The 16170-nt window shown below is 30.7% G+C and overlaps 3 protein-coding genes across 7 annotated transcripts; 1 reads left to right on the plus strand and 2 right to left on the minus strand.

Annotated features, from left to right (window-relative positions):
* Positions 1 to 2879: 2879 nt before the first annotated feature.
* Positions 2880 to 4682, minus strand: LOC137809796 (fasciclin-like arabinogalactan protein 21). The gene is made up of 2 exons (XM_068610873.1): positions 4053 to 4682; positions 2880 to 3950 (listed from the first exon to the last, which is right to left on the minus strand). Exons 1-2 carry the CDS (start codon positions 4566 to 4568, stop codon positions 3141 to 3143), a joined length of 1326 nt encoding a protein of 441 aa, XP_068466974.1. The 5' UTR covers positions 4569 to 4682; the 3' UTR covers positions 2880 to 3140.
* Positions 4683 to 4931: 249 nt separating this feature from the next.
* LOC137812387 (photosynthetic NDH subunit of lumenal location 4, chloroplastic) lies at positions 4932 to 7203 on the plus strand. 4 transcript variants are annotated; one of them, XM_068614340.1, is made up of 7 exons: positions 4944 to 5362; positions 5458 to 5550; positions 5632 to 5692; positions 5775 to 5843; positions 6115 to 6259; positions 6740 to 6756; positions 6918 to 7203. In XM_068614340.1, exons 1-5 carry the CDS (start codon positions 5030 to 5032, stop codon positions 6195 to 6197), a joined length of 639 nt encoding a protein of 212 aa, XP_068470441.1. In that variant the 5' UTR covers positions 4944 to 5029; the 3' UTR covers positions 6198 to 6259; positions 6740 to 6756; positions 6918 to 7203. The 4 variants fall into 4 exon arrangements, with proteins under 4 accessions (XP_068470438.1, XP_068470441.1, XP_068470440.1 ...); XM_068614337.1 differs by having other exon boundaries at positions 4932 to 5362; positions 6740 to 7203; XM_068614339.1 differs by having other exon boundaries at positions 6343 to 7203.
* A 2950-nt stretch (positions 7204 to 10153) lies between these two features.
* LOC137812388 (heavy metal-associated isoprenylated plant protein 23) lies at positions 10154 to 11237 on the minus strand. 2 transcript variants are annotated; one of them, XM_068614342.1, is made up of 3 exons: positions 11100 to 11237; positions 10601 to 10765; positions 10154 to 10520 (listed from the first exon to the last, which is right to left on the minus strand). In XM_068614342.1, the coding sequence occupies exons 2-3, from the start codon at positions 10761 to 10763 to the stop codon at positions 10222 to 10224; spliced, it is 462 nt and encodes a 153-aa protein (XP_068470443.1). In that variant the 5' UTR covers positions 10764 to 10765; positions 11100 to 11237; the 3' UTR covers positions 10154 to 10221. The 2 variants fall into 2 exon arrangements, with proteins under 2 accessions (XP_068470443.1, XP_068470442.1); XM_068614341.1 differs by lacking the exon at positions 11100 to 11237 and having other exon boundaries at positions 10601 to 10990.
* Positions 11238 to 16170: the final 4933 nt, after the last annotated feature.

Raw genomic sequence — 16170 nt, forward strand, 5'->3', positions numbered from 1 at the left:
TTTTTTTTTTTCAAATTCGTAATTAATTTATAGATTACATAATCTAAAAGTCTTTTTTCATATACATGATTAGTTTCTAAATTATATAATAAAGTCTTTTCTAATATGACATTAGCTTCTGGATTATGTAATCCTGAAACTTTTTTTCCAGATGGATATGTCTAAATTACATAATCCAAAAACTACTCTTAAATTTAGACTTTCAGATTGTATAATCCAGAATATCATTTTTTTTAAATATATTTCAAATTACATAATTCGTAAGCTATTTTCGAATCCAATATTAACTTCTAAATATGTAATCCAAAATATAAGAGTAATATAAAAATAATACAAATATATTTTCAGGTTTTGTTGTATGGAGTGAGAGAGAAAAACATAGTCCTGATCGAGATAATGAATCAAAACAATTGGACTTGGTTATGGAAAACTTTTTTTCATGCACCTCCGTACAATTTTATGACACCCATAACTTTTAAAATACCAGAAATATTTTTTTATATTTAGTGGGTGATTCATTAAAAACTCTAGATTATAGATCTAGAAGGTATTTCCAGTTTGAAAATATCTTAGAATTCTATAATCCAAAATAAGTTTCTTCAAAAAGTAGATATTTTTAGATAACAAAAATTATAAGATATTTTTAAATTGCAAAATCCAAATTTATTCACTAGTATCAAATAATTATACTCCATATTTCCATCTTATTTTCTATTCACTTTCTTAATTCAAAAAATCTCAATTTTTACTATTTTTCACTTTAATCTAAACAATTACCATTTCCTTAATCCAAACAAATTCAGTATGATTCTCTATTAATCAACCTTTATCTTAACTCATTGGATTTTTAGCTCAATTTACTCTGTATACAAATAAATTACTCTGCTCTTTAAAGAATTGATACATTAGGCATATGATCGATTCATATGTTATATGTTTGATAAATATGAGAGGTATAAGATAGATAATCATAAAGCAATGATTAAGCTTCAAAGTCATACAGTGCCTTGGCATGCAAGGTTTTTAATTTTTAAATCAAGTTGGACAAACGAATTAAGAGCTTATACATAGACCATGAGACCCTCATTTTAACGACACACATGCATAATACTCTAGTTAAAAATAGCTTTCTTCTTAAAAATTGTCTGCCTACAAAAATAATTATATGTATTTGAAAAATAAGTTTAAATGTTTATTGAAGTTTTTTTATTTATAAACTTATTACTTTATCTTTTAGTTAGTAGATCTTATGATAGTGAAATATAATCTGAATTACTGCGTTTTATTTTTAAATGATTATTAACTGATTTGTTACTATAATAACTAATACATAACATATTTAAATTAATTTCTAAATATAGTTATTCTATAATACCTGAGTAAATAAAATAAAAATATATATGTGATAATAAATTATATATATATATATGTATTACTTAGGAATTTAAATATGCTAAATAGAATTTCACCGAATTAATCGTCAAAAGCACACCTTATAGTGTACTATTATTGTAAAAAAGAAATATTTTTAATAAATATTGGATTTTGTGTTCTAAATTATGTCTATTTTTTTAAGTTAATTTTTTCATTTTGATCACTCGATATATTACTTTTATCAGAATATTTTTAGGATAAAGACATGGTCAAATGAAAATTGATTTGTTGACTATCACTTTTTAAAAATAATTATCTAAGTTTTGTAATTTTAAAATATTGTATTCAATAATAATAAGCAATATAAAAATAAAGTTGAAATAAAGTAATATATTTAATTGCATAATGATATGGATGTGAAACTAGTATGGTGAAATATATCATAAATTAAAAGAACAATTGCAAATAAGAAGTTTAAGGAACACTTCCAGGAGGAGAATTACCCATACAAAAAGAGAAAAATAATAATTTGACATTTTTAAAAAATAAAACAGTCATGTACAACTCACTTTAATAATATAATAATATGTATTAGTATAATTTAAAAAATAAAAAAGTATAATCAATAAATTAATTCCAATGAGTGTTTTTTAAAAGAACAAAGCTTATTTGACAAGGTCTAATAGTAGAAACCAACTGTTCTACTGGTATTCTCCTATGTAACTCTTTTCAAAATAAAATATTATATTATATGAAATAATATTAAATAGAAAAATATACATCAACCTTCTTCTAATATAAAACTTTATTTTTTTCATCTAAAATTTCATTTTTTTTTTATAAAATAACAAAAATACTCTTTCTTTATATTATCAATGAGTTGGTTCTAAATATATCATTCCTCTATTAAATAATGATATCTTCACTTAACATCTAAAAAGTTATCATTTTATATTAATATAATATTAAAAAATTATTATTTTATATTAATATAATATTAAAAAATTATTATTTTTTATTAATATAATACTTTATTTAAAAAACTATTATTTTATATTAATATAATATTAAAAAATTATTATTTTTTATTAATATAATATTTTATTAAAAAATAGTTATTTGAGTTATTGTTTTTTAATATTAGATCTAAAAATACTCCACAACCAATAATATTATTATTTTAATATTTTTTATATATTATTTTATTACAAATTTATCCTTATATATATATATATATATTAAAAGTATGGAATTTAGAGTTATATTGTGAAAGCATAATTTAGGTTTCTATTTCTTGTTTCTATCCTATCAATACTTTTTCGTGTAAAGATTGAAAAGTCATTTTAAACATGTATTTTAAGAGTGAGTGTAAAAGGATCACTTCCCTAAAAAAATGAAAAAGGTAGTTTAATATCCACTCAAAATAAATACACTTACTTGAGAACCTATTCTAGAAATATAATAATATATATTAGTATTTTAGATTAAAATGTAAACAAATCTGATTAAAATATGAATATTTGTACTATAAACCAAAATTTACCAAGAATGCTACATACTTAAAAAATTGTTAAGCTTTTACTGAAGAACAAAGTCAACAAGATTGACTGACTATGACTATACACAGCCGAGGCTCAAAGTAAAGGAACACTCACATTTCACAGGAATACACAAGCTAAAGAGAACTAACATCCATAATAGAGTCAACAAACTACAAGTTTCACTTCAACAGGGATCGATCATCGTGGAATTGAGGATGACATTATTCACAGGCCATGGTGGTCTTCAATCTCCACAATTGCCTTGACCTGATGTATTGGAGGCACCCCAGTGACGCAACTTCCACGTCCATCAAGAGCGGAACAAGTTCCCTGCGGCATCTGTTCTGCAGAATATCGAACATCACCCTCTCCTTCACCGCCTATGATAGTATCATAAGCAGCAGCCACAGGATTGATATGCGGAAACGGCAAATACACACTGTGCACCACGATCTTCACGTTGCGGATCAAATCTGCAACCTTAACCCTCACGTAGTTAATCCTCATCGGTGCCGACATCTCTCCTCCGCCGGAGGTCGTGATGAGCAGCGGCTGACCTCGTTCCAGCGTCGGCAGAGCAGTCCCGGCCGGAAGCTTCTCCAGATCCGCAATTGACAGGTATTGGTTCGGCACGACGTGGAACCTGACGTTACTGATGTACGCGTGCGAACCGGAGAAAATGGAGAGGTCGTCGACGGCGAACACGGTCATGTTGTTGAGAGTCACGAGCTCCGCATACTTCACCTTCATCGCCAGAGCGAGGATGCTGAAGCCGTTGTTGCGGAGCCTGAGCATCGCATCTCGGAGCATCAAGCGCATCATAGAAGGATGCGCAGCCGCATTGTTAGAGTGGAGATGATGCTGGCCGTGACCGGAACGGTGATCCGGATGGAACGGAAACGAGAGCGACGTCATCCTCTCCACCTCGCAAGAGAAAGGAGATAGTGGAGAGACGAAACCTTGGAGGCCGTGAACAACGACCATGCCGTTGTTGAAGAGATCCGGTTGCGTGATCTCCACACCGCCGACGAAAACCTTCACGAAAGAGGAAACAAATACATCTTAGTAATTAAACTGAACAGAAAATAAAACTGATTCCGACAAAAATTAATCTATAAGTTAACATGAGAGGAAGACCTTTGCGTCGGCTATGGTGTTGTTCCTCTTCGTGTTCCTGTTCTGATGAAGCGTCTCGGAGGTAACAGTGATGCAACGGCCTGCACTCAAGGTCTCAATCTTGGTGCCGAAAGCAAGTTTCTGGAGATAATCGATGGTGAAGAGGCCGGGAACGGTGTGTTCGCGGAGGAGGTTGGGGACGGAGCAAGAAAAGCAGGTGCGGAGAGAGGCATCGGAGGGAGCGAAGATTGTGGAAGGGCCGGTCCAGGCTGAGGAAGCGGTGGTTGCTGCGTCGGAGAGCGACGGCGCCGCCGTTGCCAGCTCGTGGAAACCCAGGTGAGATAAGATCGGAGGGAGAAGCGCGGTGTGAGAGAAGAACGAGTGTTCTTGGATATTGTGCGGAGTTGGCGGAGGATTGGAAGGCTGGAAGGGAGCTTCGAATCCTTCGTTGGAGGCGGTGACCTTGGTGCCGTAGAGTATGGCAGCGAAAGACGCGGTGCAGAGAAGCGCTAATCGCAGGGAGAAAGAATTTTCCATGGCGGAGAGAGTATTCAAGAAGCGGAGATTGGAGTTGGGAGTGAGTGCAAGCGGGAAATGTAGCAAGTGAGGTGCTTATATGAGCGCGCGCGAGTGAACGGTTTTGAAAAGTTCGTTAGGGGTACTTGTTAGTTAGGTGGCTGTTCGAGTGAGAACGTTCTCGAGTTTCTTTATCTTTTTTTATTAATTATTTGTGTTCAGACCTTGGTAATCTCTCGGTCCATCTGGTGGCCCAATTAAGTTTTGTAGGCCCAATAGGTATCTTTTTTTGTAGCCCAAAAAATAAAATGTAGAGTTTATTTTTGTTTTTTTTTCTTGAATAAAATCTTTAGACAGAAGATATTTAAATATTTTCTTTAAACAAAAAATGAAGAATAGGAATGAAAATGCTAACCGTTAATATTGGGAGTGAGGCACAGAAAGAGTTGAAGAGATATAGATAACGTGAAACAGAAAGGAAAATGGCACTCTCCCTGTGTTCCGGTGTTCGCGTTCCTTATTGCTCTCCTTCGTGTTCTTGGAAACCAAATGGTAAAAATTGCGAAGCGCCTACTAAGATGTCATGTACCGCAGTTCACAGTGATAAGAAGAATCCATTGGTTGGAATGGGTATTGGGTTGGTAACGGCTTGGGTGATGGGTTTAACGGCGTTAGATGCGGACGCCACAAGAATCGAATACTACGCTACCGTTGGAGAGCCTTTGTGTGAGTACAAGTATGTGAAGTCTGGCCTCGGTTACTGTGATATTGTCGAGGGCTTCGGTGTGGAAGCTCCAATCGGTGAGCTTATCAATGTTAGTTACTCACTCAATTTCTGCACGCAGGCAAACATTTTAGTTAGTTGGTTGTTGTTCTGATTATGAATATTAATGGTATATGCACAACACAGGTTCACTATACTGCGAGATTCGGTGATGGGATAGTGTTTGATAGCAGCTACAAACGTGGTAGATCTCTCACCATGCGCATTGGTGTTGGCAAGGTATACAATTTATTTTTTATCCTAAAGTATTTTGTAACAGTTTTTGCTGTGTTGTAACTTATGAGAGTGTATTGTGTCTAGGTAATCAAGGGACTGGATCAAGGTATTTTAGGGGGTGAAGGAGTACCTCCAATGCGGATAGGTATTAATTTCATTCTTAGATCATTACACGTGTCACTTGATACTCTCTTTACAGACTTGCTAATTTACCATTTTTAACCCAGGTGGGAAACGCAAACTGTATGTTCCTCCGCAGTTAGCATATGGCCCTGAACCTGCGGGGTGCTTCTCAGGTTACTTTTCATCGCATATGGAAAATTTCACTGCACCTGCAACACCAATACAGTAGTAGAATAACACTATAGAGAAGGGAAAATTATGTGTGTATGTATATATATATATATATATATATATATATGCGAATTTGTTTCGGATTTTTTAACTATTACATGGAACATGCATTTTTTAGTTCATTACTTGAGTGTATGATTTATTATCAGAAGATGCCTTGATTATGAAAATTTGTTAGATTTTTTACATGTTTGTCACTGATTCAATAAATAGGTGACTGCAACATACCCGCCAATGCCACTCTTCTGTATGATGTTAATTTTGTTGAGCTTTATTCGGGGAACAGATCAAAGTGAACGAAGTCAAAGCTGATAAGATATATATATATATATATGCATATGAACCACACATGGATTGGGTGAGTTTTCATATCTCCTTAGAATTTTTATGTTCTTAAAATACATTACTGAAATGGTAGCCAAACACTATTGTTGTGTTCAGATTACTTTCTGTATGCTTGGCAGCGGGCACCAAGCCTTGTTGGTCTTCTTTCCTTATTATCAAAATATAGTAATCAACAGCTTCGATTCTTGACCATGAAACAAGAAGATTCTATGCATTTTTATGTACGCATCTGCATGATAAAACATTGATTAGATGCTATAGTAGTTTAATCGGTTGGCATTGATTATATCTAATAAGCATCTGCACCATAAAACATTGATCACCTGCTTTAGAAGTTTATTCGGTTGGTATTTGATGAAACATTATATCTAATAAGCAACATTAAAATTTGATGACAGAAGTGATCATTAAAACATAGTCTGCTTAATATTTCTATTCTTGTGTGAAACACAGGGTTCTTTGTGAAATTTACATCATGTTGTTTAAATGGCAGGTAGAAGCAGACATGCGGTAAATAAATTTAATATATCTTCTTATAGTATAACGTGAAAAATTCTACTTAAAGCTATTAATGCTAAGAGATAATGATGTGATATACTGGTATGCTTTCTTTTCTTCTCTGGCCTAGTTTATCTAAAATAGGTACAATTCTAATTTCTTATTGCTTTTAGAGCAATAAAATAGTGGAGAATGTGGATCAACTTGTTTGGAAGAATCTCCTTCCCAATTCCAGCTACCTCAAGTTACTGTTCCTGGATAGTGGAGTGGTACATGATTGACCTGGATATCCCTTTTGTGAGTAATGACCAGTCCTTCCTCGGATATCTATTACATAATTCACGTGTATCTCTGCACAGGACATGCGAGCAACTTGTGTATCTTTAGTGTATATGTAATTTTCTGAATGATAAAAAATTATTAATTCTTGATATGATAAATGTCACCTCTTATACATGACATGCTTTACCCTTTTATCTTCCCGTCTGAAATAGGATTATATATGCTTAAGCAGTGAAATGCAATTGGAGAATTAATGTGACTAAAGATATCCTAAATTTTAATTTTCTCAAATGCAAGTTGTGCTTCTGTGTTTGGTTCAACTTATGAGGCAGATAAGCCCAGGAATACTAGCTAACTTTCTGAATGCTTTATATAAGCAGGACTCAGTTAAACTTTCTTGCTAATAGTTCACTGTGAACAGAATTTTAAATCTGAAATTTACCTACCCAATTTGGTACTCCTCTCCGATCTTCTTGTGCTCACCAGTTGGTGTGACTGACTAGTTTTGAGATTGGACAGCATATCTGAATTCCTTCAACCTTAACAAATGTTTATATCAGTATCCGTATTTTGCACCCCTAAATATTTTCTTACAACGTGATGACGTTAGGTGTGGTGATGATAATACTAATAATAATAATGAGTATAGTCATCTGCATAATTATGTTGAATCCCTCTATATTATCCCGAGGTTGCATGGGCCTTTACACTTTGCGAGGATCAGGTAAAGGGAGAGGGAAACAAAAAAAGCCAAAGCAGAAAAAATAAAGCTGATTCCTGCCTCTCACTTTGATTGAGAGGAAAAAGATACGCCTTCCTTGAACATTATTGTTCCTGTTTGCTTCAGCTTCTTCTGGGAACCAAGCGTATTGGAATTGGTTTAAATTTTGTATGCTTTTTCAAAAATAGCATCAATGCAGACTGTCAAATTTTCCTTTTTGGTGATAAGAGGGGCCAAGTGCTCCGTAACTAGGCAGCTAGCAACGCTCGGGGTCGGCAAAGCCAAAATGCAATGTTACTGTGAATGTGTATACTACAGCGAAAATAATCAATGCCTCTAATTAAGCAATTTGGAGTCCTTTCTAACTATATTCTACTTTGCTTGGTTAAGAATATTGACAAAAATACCAAATCTTATGTCATAAAGTGATAAGTAAAAGTTTTATCCACATATACTTGCTTGGGAAATTAAAGGATAGATTCTATGAGAATTTTAATGATAAAATAGTCAAATATAAAAAACAATTGCATATAAAATAAATTAAAAATAGTAAGATATTTTAATTTTTGCCACAAAATGAGTTTAATTTGAATGAGTAAAATATTTGGATTTAAGCTCAATAGACTTCTTAAAATGGTAGCATCAATCTTTCTAGGGTTACAACTTAATTATCTTGAATTATCTTGAATCCATGATTGTAGGAAGTGAACTTTAAATCTAACTCAACATTATAAGATCAATTTATAAGGTAAAGTTTGCATCTACTTATATATTATATAAATGTTCCCGTTTCTAATCAATGTTTCTAATCAATGTGAGATTTTTAATATACAAAGTTACAACATTAACATGCTTTTAGGTTCATGAATGTGTTTAAATAACTTAATTGTAAGCAATCATGAGTTAGTTAAGTGCATTCATGTATCTTTCTACTCCCATTCACATACTTTAAATTTTTATAAACTTTTAAAACATTTTAGAAACTTCTAAAAAATTTACAAATTAATTTTCTTCCTAATTTTTTCTTCATTCTTTCCTCTTGTTTTTTTTTTCGTCTTGTATTCCTTGATACTTGATGTGCTCTTAATTCAACAACAAATTCACATCTAACATACCTATAAAAGAAGTATAAATAACATTTAACCAAGCTCAAGGATGAAAGTCATAGTCAATTATAACTAAGTTACTTGGAATATCATGTCTATGTATGCTTGAGTTTCAAACATCTAGAAGTGACTTTGTCTATATATATGTATGTATATTTCTATGCATGTCCATATTAATCATTTAAGAATACACTAAGTCACATGATTCTTTATGTATGGAAAGTAAAGAATGTTCAAACGACAAAAATTTATTTTCTTGTAGAGAAAAGTTTTGTTGATCCTATGAACAGAAAATAACATATATTTAATATATTAGCACCCTTTCTTGAATAATATGTTGTTATTAAAGCTTCATTCCTTTCTTGCATTCACTGGGCCATAGAGATATTAAAGAGTCCATGAAATATTTTGATTCCTTTTTTAGTAATTTAATCTCCATTTCACGTGGCTAAACTTCATAACTAAGGAAGAAGGAATAATATGGAAGACAAATCTAATTTGTTAGAAACTTGCAAGTTCATAGATTGTGTTAAAAACCTTCTTAAGTAAGGTGGAACTTACTTTCTTTAGGAACAAATCACTTTATTTTTATTCTTTCTTTTCCTTTCTCTCTTTAATTTCATTGTTATTTTATTCTTTGTTTTCATAATGTCATAAGTTTGCTCTTTTATAGTAGTGAAACTTTCTTGTAATAGACTTTTATAAATAGAAACAGTTAAGTTGCCTAAAAATGGACTCTTTAAGAACACACATAATCTTTCATTACGTACAAAACACTTCAATCCTTCTTTTACTGTCTCATTTAAGCTATTTAAAAGAAAAAGGTTCTCACTTAGCTACTTAAAAATATATAGCTTCAAGCACTCACAAAATATTTCTGTTTTCTTTTCAACAAAGAAAACTTAAGCTACCAAACAAATTTGAGATAGTTTGAGTCAAAACAAAAATTTCCTCTCTGCATTTTAACCTTATGAAAACTCCTAATTTCTTCTAAATGTGGTCCTTCAACGAATGTTTTTAAAAACTAGACAAAATTAGATGCAAGATATACTAAAAGTTGAAAATAAACTTTAAGAAACAGTTAATAAAAATTAAACTGCCATTAAGGTTTAAAAACATGCATCAGCAAAGAAGTACAGTGCAGAATCTGGAACGCTGAGGCAAAAAAAGAGAGGAAAACAATGATGACAGCAACGTTGTTCCCATCTTTTTATGTAATTAATAAGCAAAAAAGAAGTGAACACTCGAGGAAAGCAAAAACTTGAAAATGGAGGAGATAAGAAAAAGAAAAAGAAAAATGTAAAAGACAAAAAGAGTGCATTAAAATTTGAAAATTTACAATGCTGTGCGAAAAGGCATATATTTTGTCTACATGATGGAGCAGGCATTTGGGTTGTCATCACTGAACATGGTGACATAAGGGTCTTCATATCTTGTGATTGTTCCAGTGTTGGCAGGGACCTCCACTCTCCTCACATAACCAGGAGGAGCCTTCTTATCATAAGCTGCCACTGCGTATGGATGAGCCACCAAATTGTAAGGTACATACGGCCAAATCTCAGCCTTCTTCCCCGTTGACTTCGCCTTCTTCAGCACCTTGTTTGCTTCAACATACCCACTCACTGTCACTTTCTGCTGTTTACGGTTTATCTCCACAGATTTCACTCCTGCACTCACCATTTCATTCAATCATCTTCATGTTAATATAGATGATGACGAAGACAAATTTATATATAACATAACTCACCACTTAATGAAGAGAGGGCGTTCTTGACCTTAAGCTCACAGCCATCACAATCCATCCTCACCTTTAGCTCCACCGTCTGGAACTGCTTCTTCTTTTTCTTCTTGTGTTGGTAGCCACTGCCCATCAGATCAGACAAGTACTCCAGTGTGCCTCCAACTCCCATTTCTGTGTGTTCAGACAAAAGGTGAAGAGGGCTTGGCAATGAATGTGTATATATAGCAACAAGATTACGTTGTGTGTGATTAAAATGATGGAAGCATACATATACACACATATATAGCACACACAACTACAACTCCATACAATGTTTTTTACGACATTACTTTTGTTTTTCTATGTTTCTGTCACTTTAATTATCTTATATTGTAAAGAACTTTTGATATTAGTACAAGAAATTGATTGATATTGAAAACAAAGGGAAGACAGGTGTGAAACAAAAGAAGATGCAATGCAATTAGGAAGCTTGTTTCTTAAAAAAACGGATTCCTTCCTTCCTTACCTTGAAATAATAAAAAATAAGAGTGATATCTGCTATGCGCTGTGAAGAAGTTGTATACTACGTTTGAGATCTCTCACTTACCGAGACAGAGTCTACTTATAGAGAGACGTTTAAACAGATTCAAACAGATTAAAGGTGGTGGTCCCAAAACACCACAAAACAATACCCTTTTTCTTACCTCCGTGTAAAACCAAAAAAATTGGATTAGGTTGACTAGAAAACATATTTTAGATGAGTGTGCTTAATTATTGTGTTTCTATTATAATCTTCATTTAAAAAACCTTTCTGTTTGTAATCAAATTATAATAAATAAAATAAAAATCTAATTAGTTGTTCGTGATGTAGATTGTAGATTGGTGACTAAACCACATTAAATGCTGTGTTATTTATTTTCTGTAATTGATTCGTGATTGTGTATTGCTTACGCATGTCTTTACCATCAAGATTTTTCCTTCCAAATGTTATATATTATTATCACTCTCAAGAAACTCTAGCTAACATAGATTTTTTAAAAGATTATTGATATCATGAGAAATGTATTAGTTTGTAGTTATTTTTAGTAGAGGTGTGATATTCAACTATCAAATTTATTAAAAAAAAAATATTTTAGATCATATATAATGAGTCTTTTAGTTTTTCTATTTAATCAATAATAATGAGTCTTTTATTACATTTATTTTAAATTTTTTTATAGCATTTTGGTCCGCGAAGCACAGATGCTGGACTGAGCTTAATAAAAAAAATTGAAAAAGAAAGACTTGCCTTGAAAAATGTATTGTTTGTATTTCTTTTATTATTTTTCTTGTGGGTAACAATATATTCCTTTTGACACTGAGAGGCTAATCTTTTAACGATATATGACTGAAATAAACTTAATAATACATTTTTAATTGATATGATTAGGACACTAAACTATTTACTAATTATGTACCAACATTGTTGGTTTATTAATTCACTTTATAAAATGGCTTCTCTTATTTTGTAACATCAAAAAATCTTAAAGGAGAAGAGAACATTGAGAGAAGGAAACACTCAATTATTGCTAAATGGTGGTTGGGTTACGTGTAAGTTTAAATTTAAATATATTACATGTCTATGTCAGTCTTATATTACATGCAAAAGCTTGATATTCATTAATTTATAACTATATAAACAAACAAAAAATCGTATTATATATATTATATCTTTACGAAGAGCATATCAAATAAAAGTATAAACGGAGTTTATTTTAATTATTTAATCATTGTTAAAATTATTTAAGATAATTGTAAATTTAACTTTGTGGGTTTATGACTGCAAAAACAGCTTTTGTTAATAGGTGGATTTCTTGTACTGTTATCCTCTTTCTTATATTTATATAAATCATTTTATTGGCTGATAAAAACAAGTCACAGTGCCCCTTTTCTAAAGAAAAATATTCTGTCACAAAAGTAAAACTGAACCTTCCACGGCCTTTCTTAAAAGCCTTCTAAAAGAATAAACTTAACTTCTTTCTTTATATTTTCTAAAATAAAACACCATTTATACTTACAAGTTAAAAATTATTAATTATTTTATAAATAAAAAATCGAAGTGATTCGACACCACTATAAGCATTTTATATAAAAAAATTAAAATAATACTAATAATCCAAAATTTTAAGAAACTAAATATATAAGTTTTCTTTCTGGTGAATTTCATGGTTGACGAAATGGTGAGAGATGCTGTTTTACGATTTAATTAGTATAATTAGCAATGAGGAGAAGAGTTATTAATTTTTTGATTACTTTGTTAGAGCTAAATGAAGTTTGAAATTAGTTTATGTAAGAAAGTGGTGAAATGACAGAAGCCAATAACGCGTTTGGTTGGGAACATTTCACACACCAGCTGTTGGGAGGAGTTGGTGCAGACGAATTCCAAAACCGGTTTTAGTTTAATACAACAATCTCAGCAACCCTAGTGTGGTGGAAGCTTCTTAAGTTTCTCCAATCAGACAAATAAATTATATGTAATTTAATTTCACAAAATTAATTTGTAAAATAAGAATTACATTCTATATAATAACTCAACTTTACAAAATAATTTTAAAAATATAATATTTTATTGTTAACTGATATAAAATATTTTATTTTGTGTACTTTAATTCAAAGCCATATTGCACAGGTGTCTGTCATGTTACGAGGTAGAGTTTTCTTATTTGCATGTAAGAGAGCAGAATATTTTACAATTTTTTTATGATTAAAATATAATTTATCTTTATATAAGGCTAATGGTTGGTGAAGCTACCTTTTGTAAAAGGAGCATTGGACTTATTATGAAGTAAGTTTTTAAAATAAAAAAAATATTTATTTTTTATATTGAAGATATAGAAACTATAATTGTAGTAAAAAAACTTTGAAATTTTTGTTTTTTATGAAAAGAAACAGAGATAAATTTAAAAAATGATATATCATTAAATCTTTTATTTATTTATTTATTCATTCATGTCGTTGTAACTCATAGCAAGTTCTTATGCCTGTCTCTTGAAACATTGGAACATATATATATATATATATATATATATATATATATATAATATGTGTGTGTATGCATGTCGTTTAATGAGTTTGGTTTTGTCCTCTTACAGCTATATGATGGCCTCTAAATATAGATGTCCATTTGAATGAATGCATGTGATTTAACAAATCCCTATTCTTTTGACCAACCTCATGAACATGCCTTTCTATTTGATCACACATACCCATGCATATATTATTTGATGGATCAATATACCTAAAATAACCATTTCTTAAAAAAATAAAATTATGAGCAAACAATTAAATACCATTTCTTCAAAACTATGAACTAATGAATTTGTTGCCTCCACTAGTGGCTGCATATGGACAAACTCATCAATTTCACCTCTTTGAGTTAATTTAGAGTTAGTACTAATTAAATGCTCTCTAATTAACGGTTAGTGTTAATTCTAGTTTTGTTTTAAACAAAAATTGGAGCATAGTGTTCCCTAATATTATTCTTTCTCCAATCTAAATGGTTCATAGTACCTGTTTCAATAAATTTATTCATAAACCTTTCTAACAAAGAAACATATTTTTTAAATTAATTTATATACATTTTTTTTAAAAAAATATGCAACTACAAATTAGCTTAAACATAAATTATTTTATTTTTGAAGAAATTTATTTTATTTATTCTTATTTTTATTTTTATCTCTTCAAAGTGTTTTTAAAAAAATTATCCAAATGAATGGAGAAATTTATGTATTTGTATCAATAAAGTTTCTTTTTATGTATGATAAAACTTTCATAATTATGGTATGCAAGGTAATTAATTGGGAGTTTATTCCTATTGAAAATGAAACAGTCGAAATCGAACGAGTCACATTATTTGGATTGATGATCGATCGACTGAATAATTAATTACAATAAAGAATAAATAAAACATATGCGACAAGTATGATAACATTTTACATATCAACATTCCTGTGAATTTGGACAACACTTCGATAAATCCGGAAACTAAGATAAATTAGCTAATAATGTTTTATTAAAGATACATGTCAAATATGGTGCATGAATAAAATAACCTACTACTGAATACTATAAATAAGTCTTTTACACAAGAGTAAGGTACGTTTTTATCAATTACATACACTCTTAATATACAATACTTACTTTATAATTGGAGAACCTTTTACAGGTTACCCCCCTTGATCGAGCATCAAAGAGTTGAAGAGTACGAGAGGGAGAATACAAGAAGGACAAAGGAGGAGCGACAAAGATATCAAAAACAAAATTATTACTATTAGCTCTAGTTCTAGGTACTATCTAAACCTCTTTAGTTTACACAAGTACAAAAACAAAAAATCATCATTTGATAAAATTCACATTTCTTGTTATAATTCATACACCCATAATTAGTGGATGGCAAAGAATTATAAACCTTAATTACGTTTTTTTTTATTTCTTTATTTGATAATAGATCAAATTATTTTTTAAAATCAAGAACACGCGTCAAATTATCTTTAAAATTACAAAGTGTTAGTGTAATCTTTCAAATTACTACTAAACAATAAACTACTTTAGTCTCTAAAAGTATAACAATATTTTAATAAGTTAAGAAACCAAAATAATATCTTAATAAAATTTCAAAAATTAAATTAACCAACATTAATAATCTCATGGTATTTCCTTTTCTTTTCTTTCGGTGCTAGACAATATATCCGTTGAACGAAATAGCATGATGATTTATTTTTAAAGTGCCTAAATGGAGCAATTAATCAAATAATTAAACCAAACTGCATGAAAAACCTTTTTCTCTTCAAAAGCAACACTCCACAGAAAGCTTCCACTTTTGGGAAAAGTTGGATGCAAAGAGAAAGGGAAACAAAAAAATAAAAAGTGAAGCAAATGTGGTAAAAGTATACGAGTGCAAAGCTTTTAGTGAAGGAAATAAAACAATGGCCACGTACCAGTGATCATGCATACGTATAAATGGCATATATGATTTTGAAATCATAATAACAATATATTATATATACTATGAAATATTTTTATTTTAGTCCTAAAATATTATAATAAAATAAAAAAATCAAACTAAACTTAACCTAAAATTATTATAATTATATAATTAAAACTAGTATTACTTATATTAAATATCATGCACCTATAAAGTGATAATCCACTGCACAGGAAAACTTGTCAAAACAAGAAATGTTACAGCATTTTGTAAACAAGATTAACTATAATGATTATGACTTCATTTAAAGTTAATAAAATCAGATATTTTAAGTTATTTTCAATACTTATATGAATTAGCAATTACTTGATCATATTCTGCTTTAGTTTAAGAAAAAATGTTTCTCCTCTCATGACATAACATTTTGATGCTCCTGTTTGAAGGAAAAGAGAACTAACATGGAAAGCTGCATCAAGCTTTCTGCGTTTTTTTTCTTTCCTTTTTGGATTCTGTATTCCTATTATAAGAAAAAGAAACCACTTTAGGAAATGGGGATGAAGGGTGCAGCTAAAGGCTGCATCAATCTTTCTGTTGTATCAATTGTTTTGAAAAATTACGTTTGTGGTCTTTTTTT

The sequence above is a fragment of the Phaseolus vulgaris genome, chromosome 2 (assembly GCF_000499845.2).
Source record: "Phaseolus vulgaris cultivar G19833 chromosome 2, P. vulgaris v2.0, whole genome shotgun sequence".
Classification (NCBI taxonomy): Eukaryota; Viridiplantae; Streptophyta; class Magnoliopsida; order Fabales; family Fabaceae; genus Phaseolus; species Phaseolus vulgaris.

Coding starts and splice junctions, on each gene's coding strand:
- LOC137809796 (XM_068610873.1), bottom strand. CDS start 4,568: ATGGAAAATTCTTTCTCCCTGCGATTAGCGCTTCTCTGCACCGCGTCT. Junction 3,951..4,052: donor ACACCATAGCCGACGCAAAG/GTCTTCCTCTCA, acceptor TCTTTCGTGAAG/GTTTTCGTCGGCGGTGTGGA.
- LOC137812387 (XM_068614337.1), top strand. CDS start 5,030: ATGGCACTCTCCCTGTGTTCCGGTGTTCGCGTTCCTTATTGCTCTCCT. Junction 5,551..5,631: donor TGCGCATTGGTGTTGGCAAG/GTATACAATTTA, acceptor TATTGTGTCTAG/GTAATCAAGGGACTGGATCA. Junction 5,693..5,774: donor AGTACCTCCAATGCGGATAG/GTATTAATTTCA, acceptor TTTTTAACCCAG/GTGGGAAACGCAAACTGTAT.
- LOC137812388 (XM_068614341.1), bottom strand. CDS start 10,874: ATGTGTGTATATGTATGCTTCCATCATTTTAATCACACACAACGTAAT. Junction 10,521..10,600: donor CGCCCTCTCTTCATTAAGTG/GTGAGTTATGTT, acceptor TGGTGAGTGCAG/GAGTGAAATCTGTGGAGATA.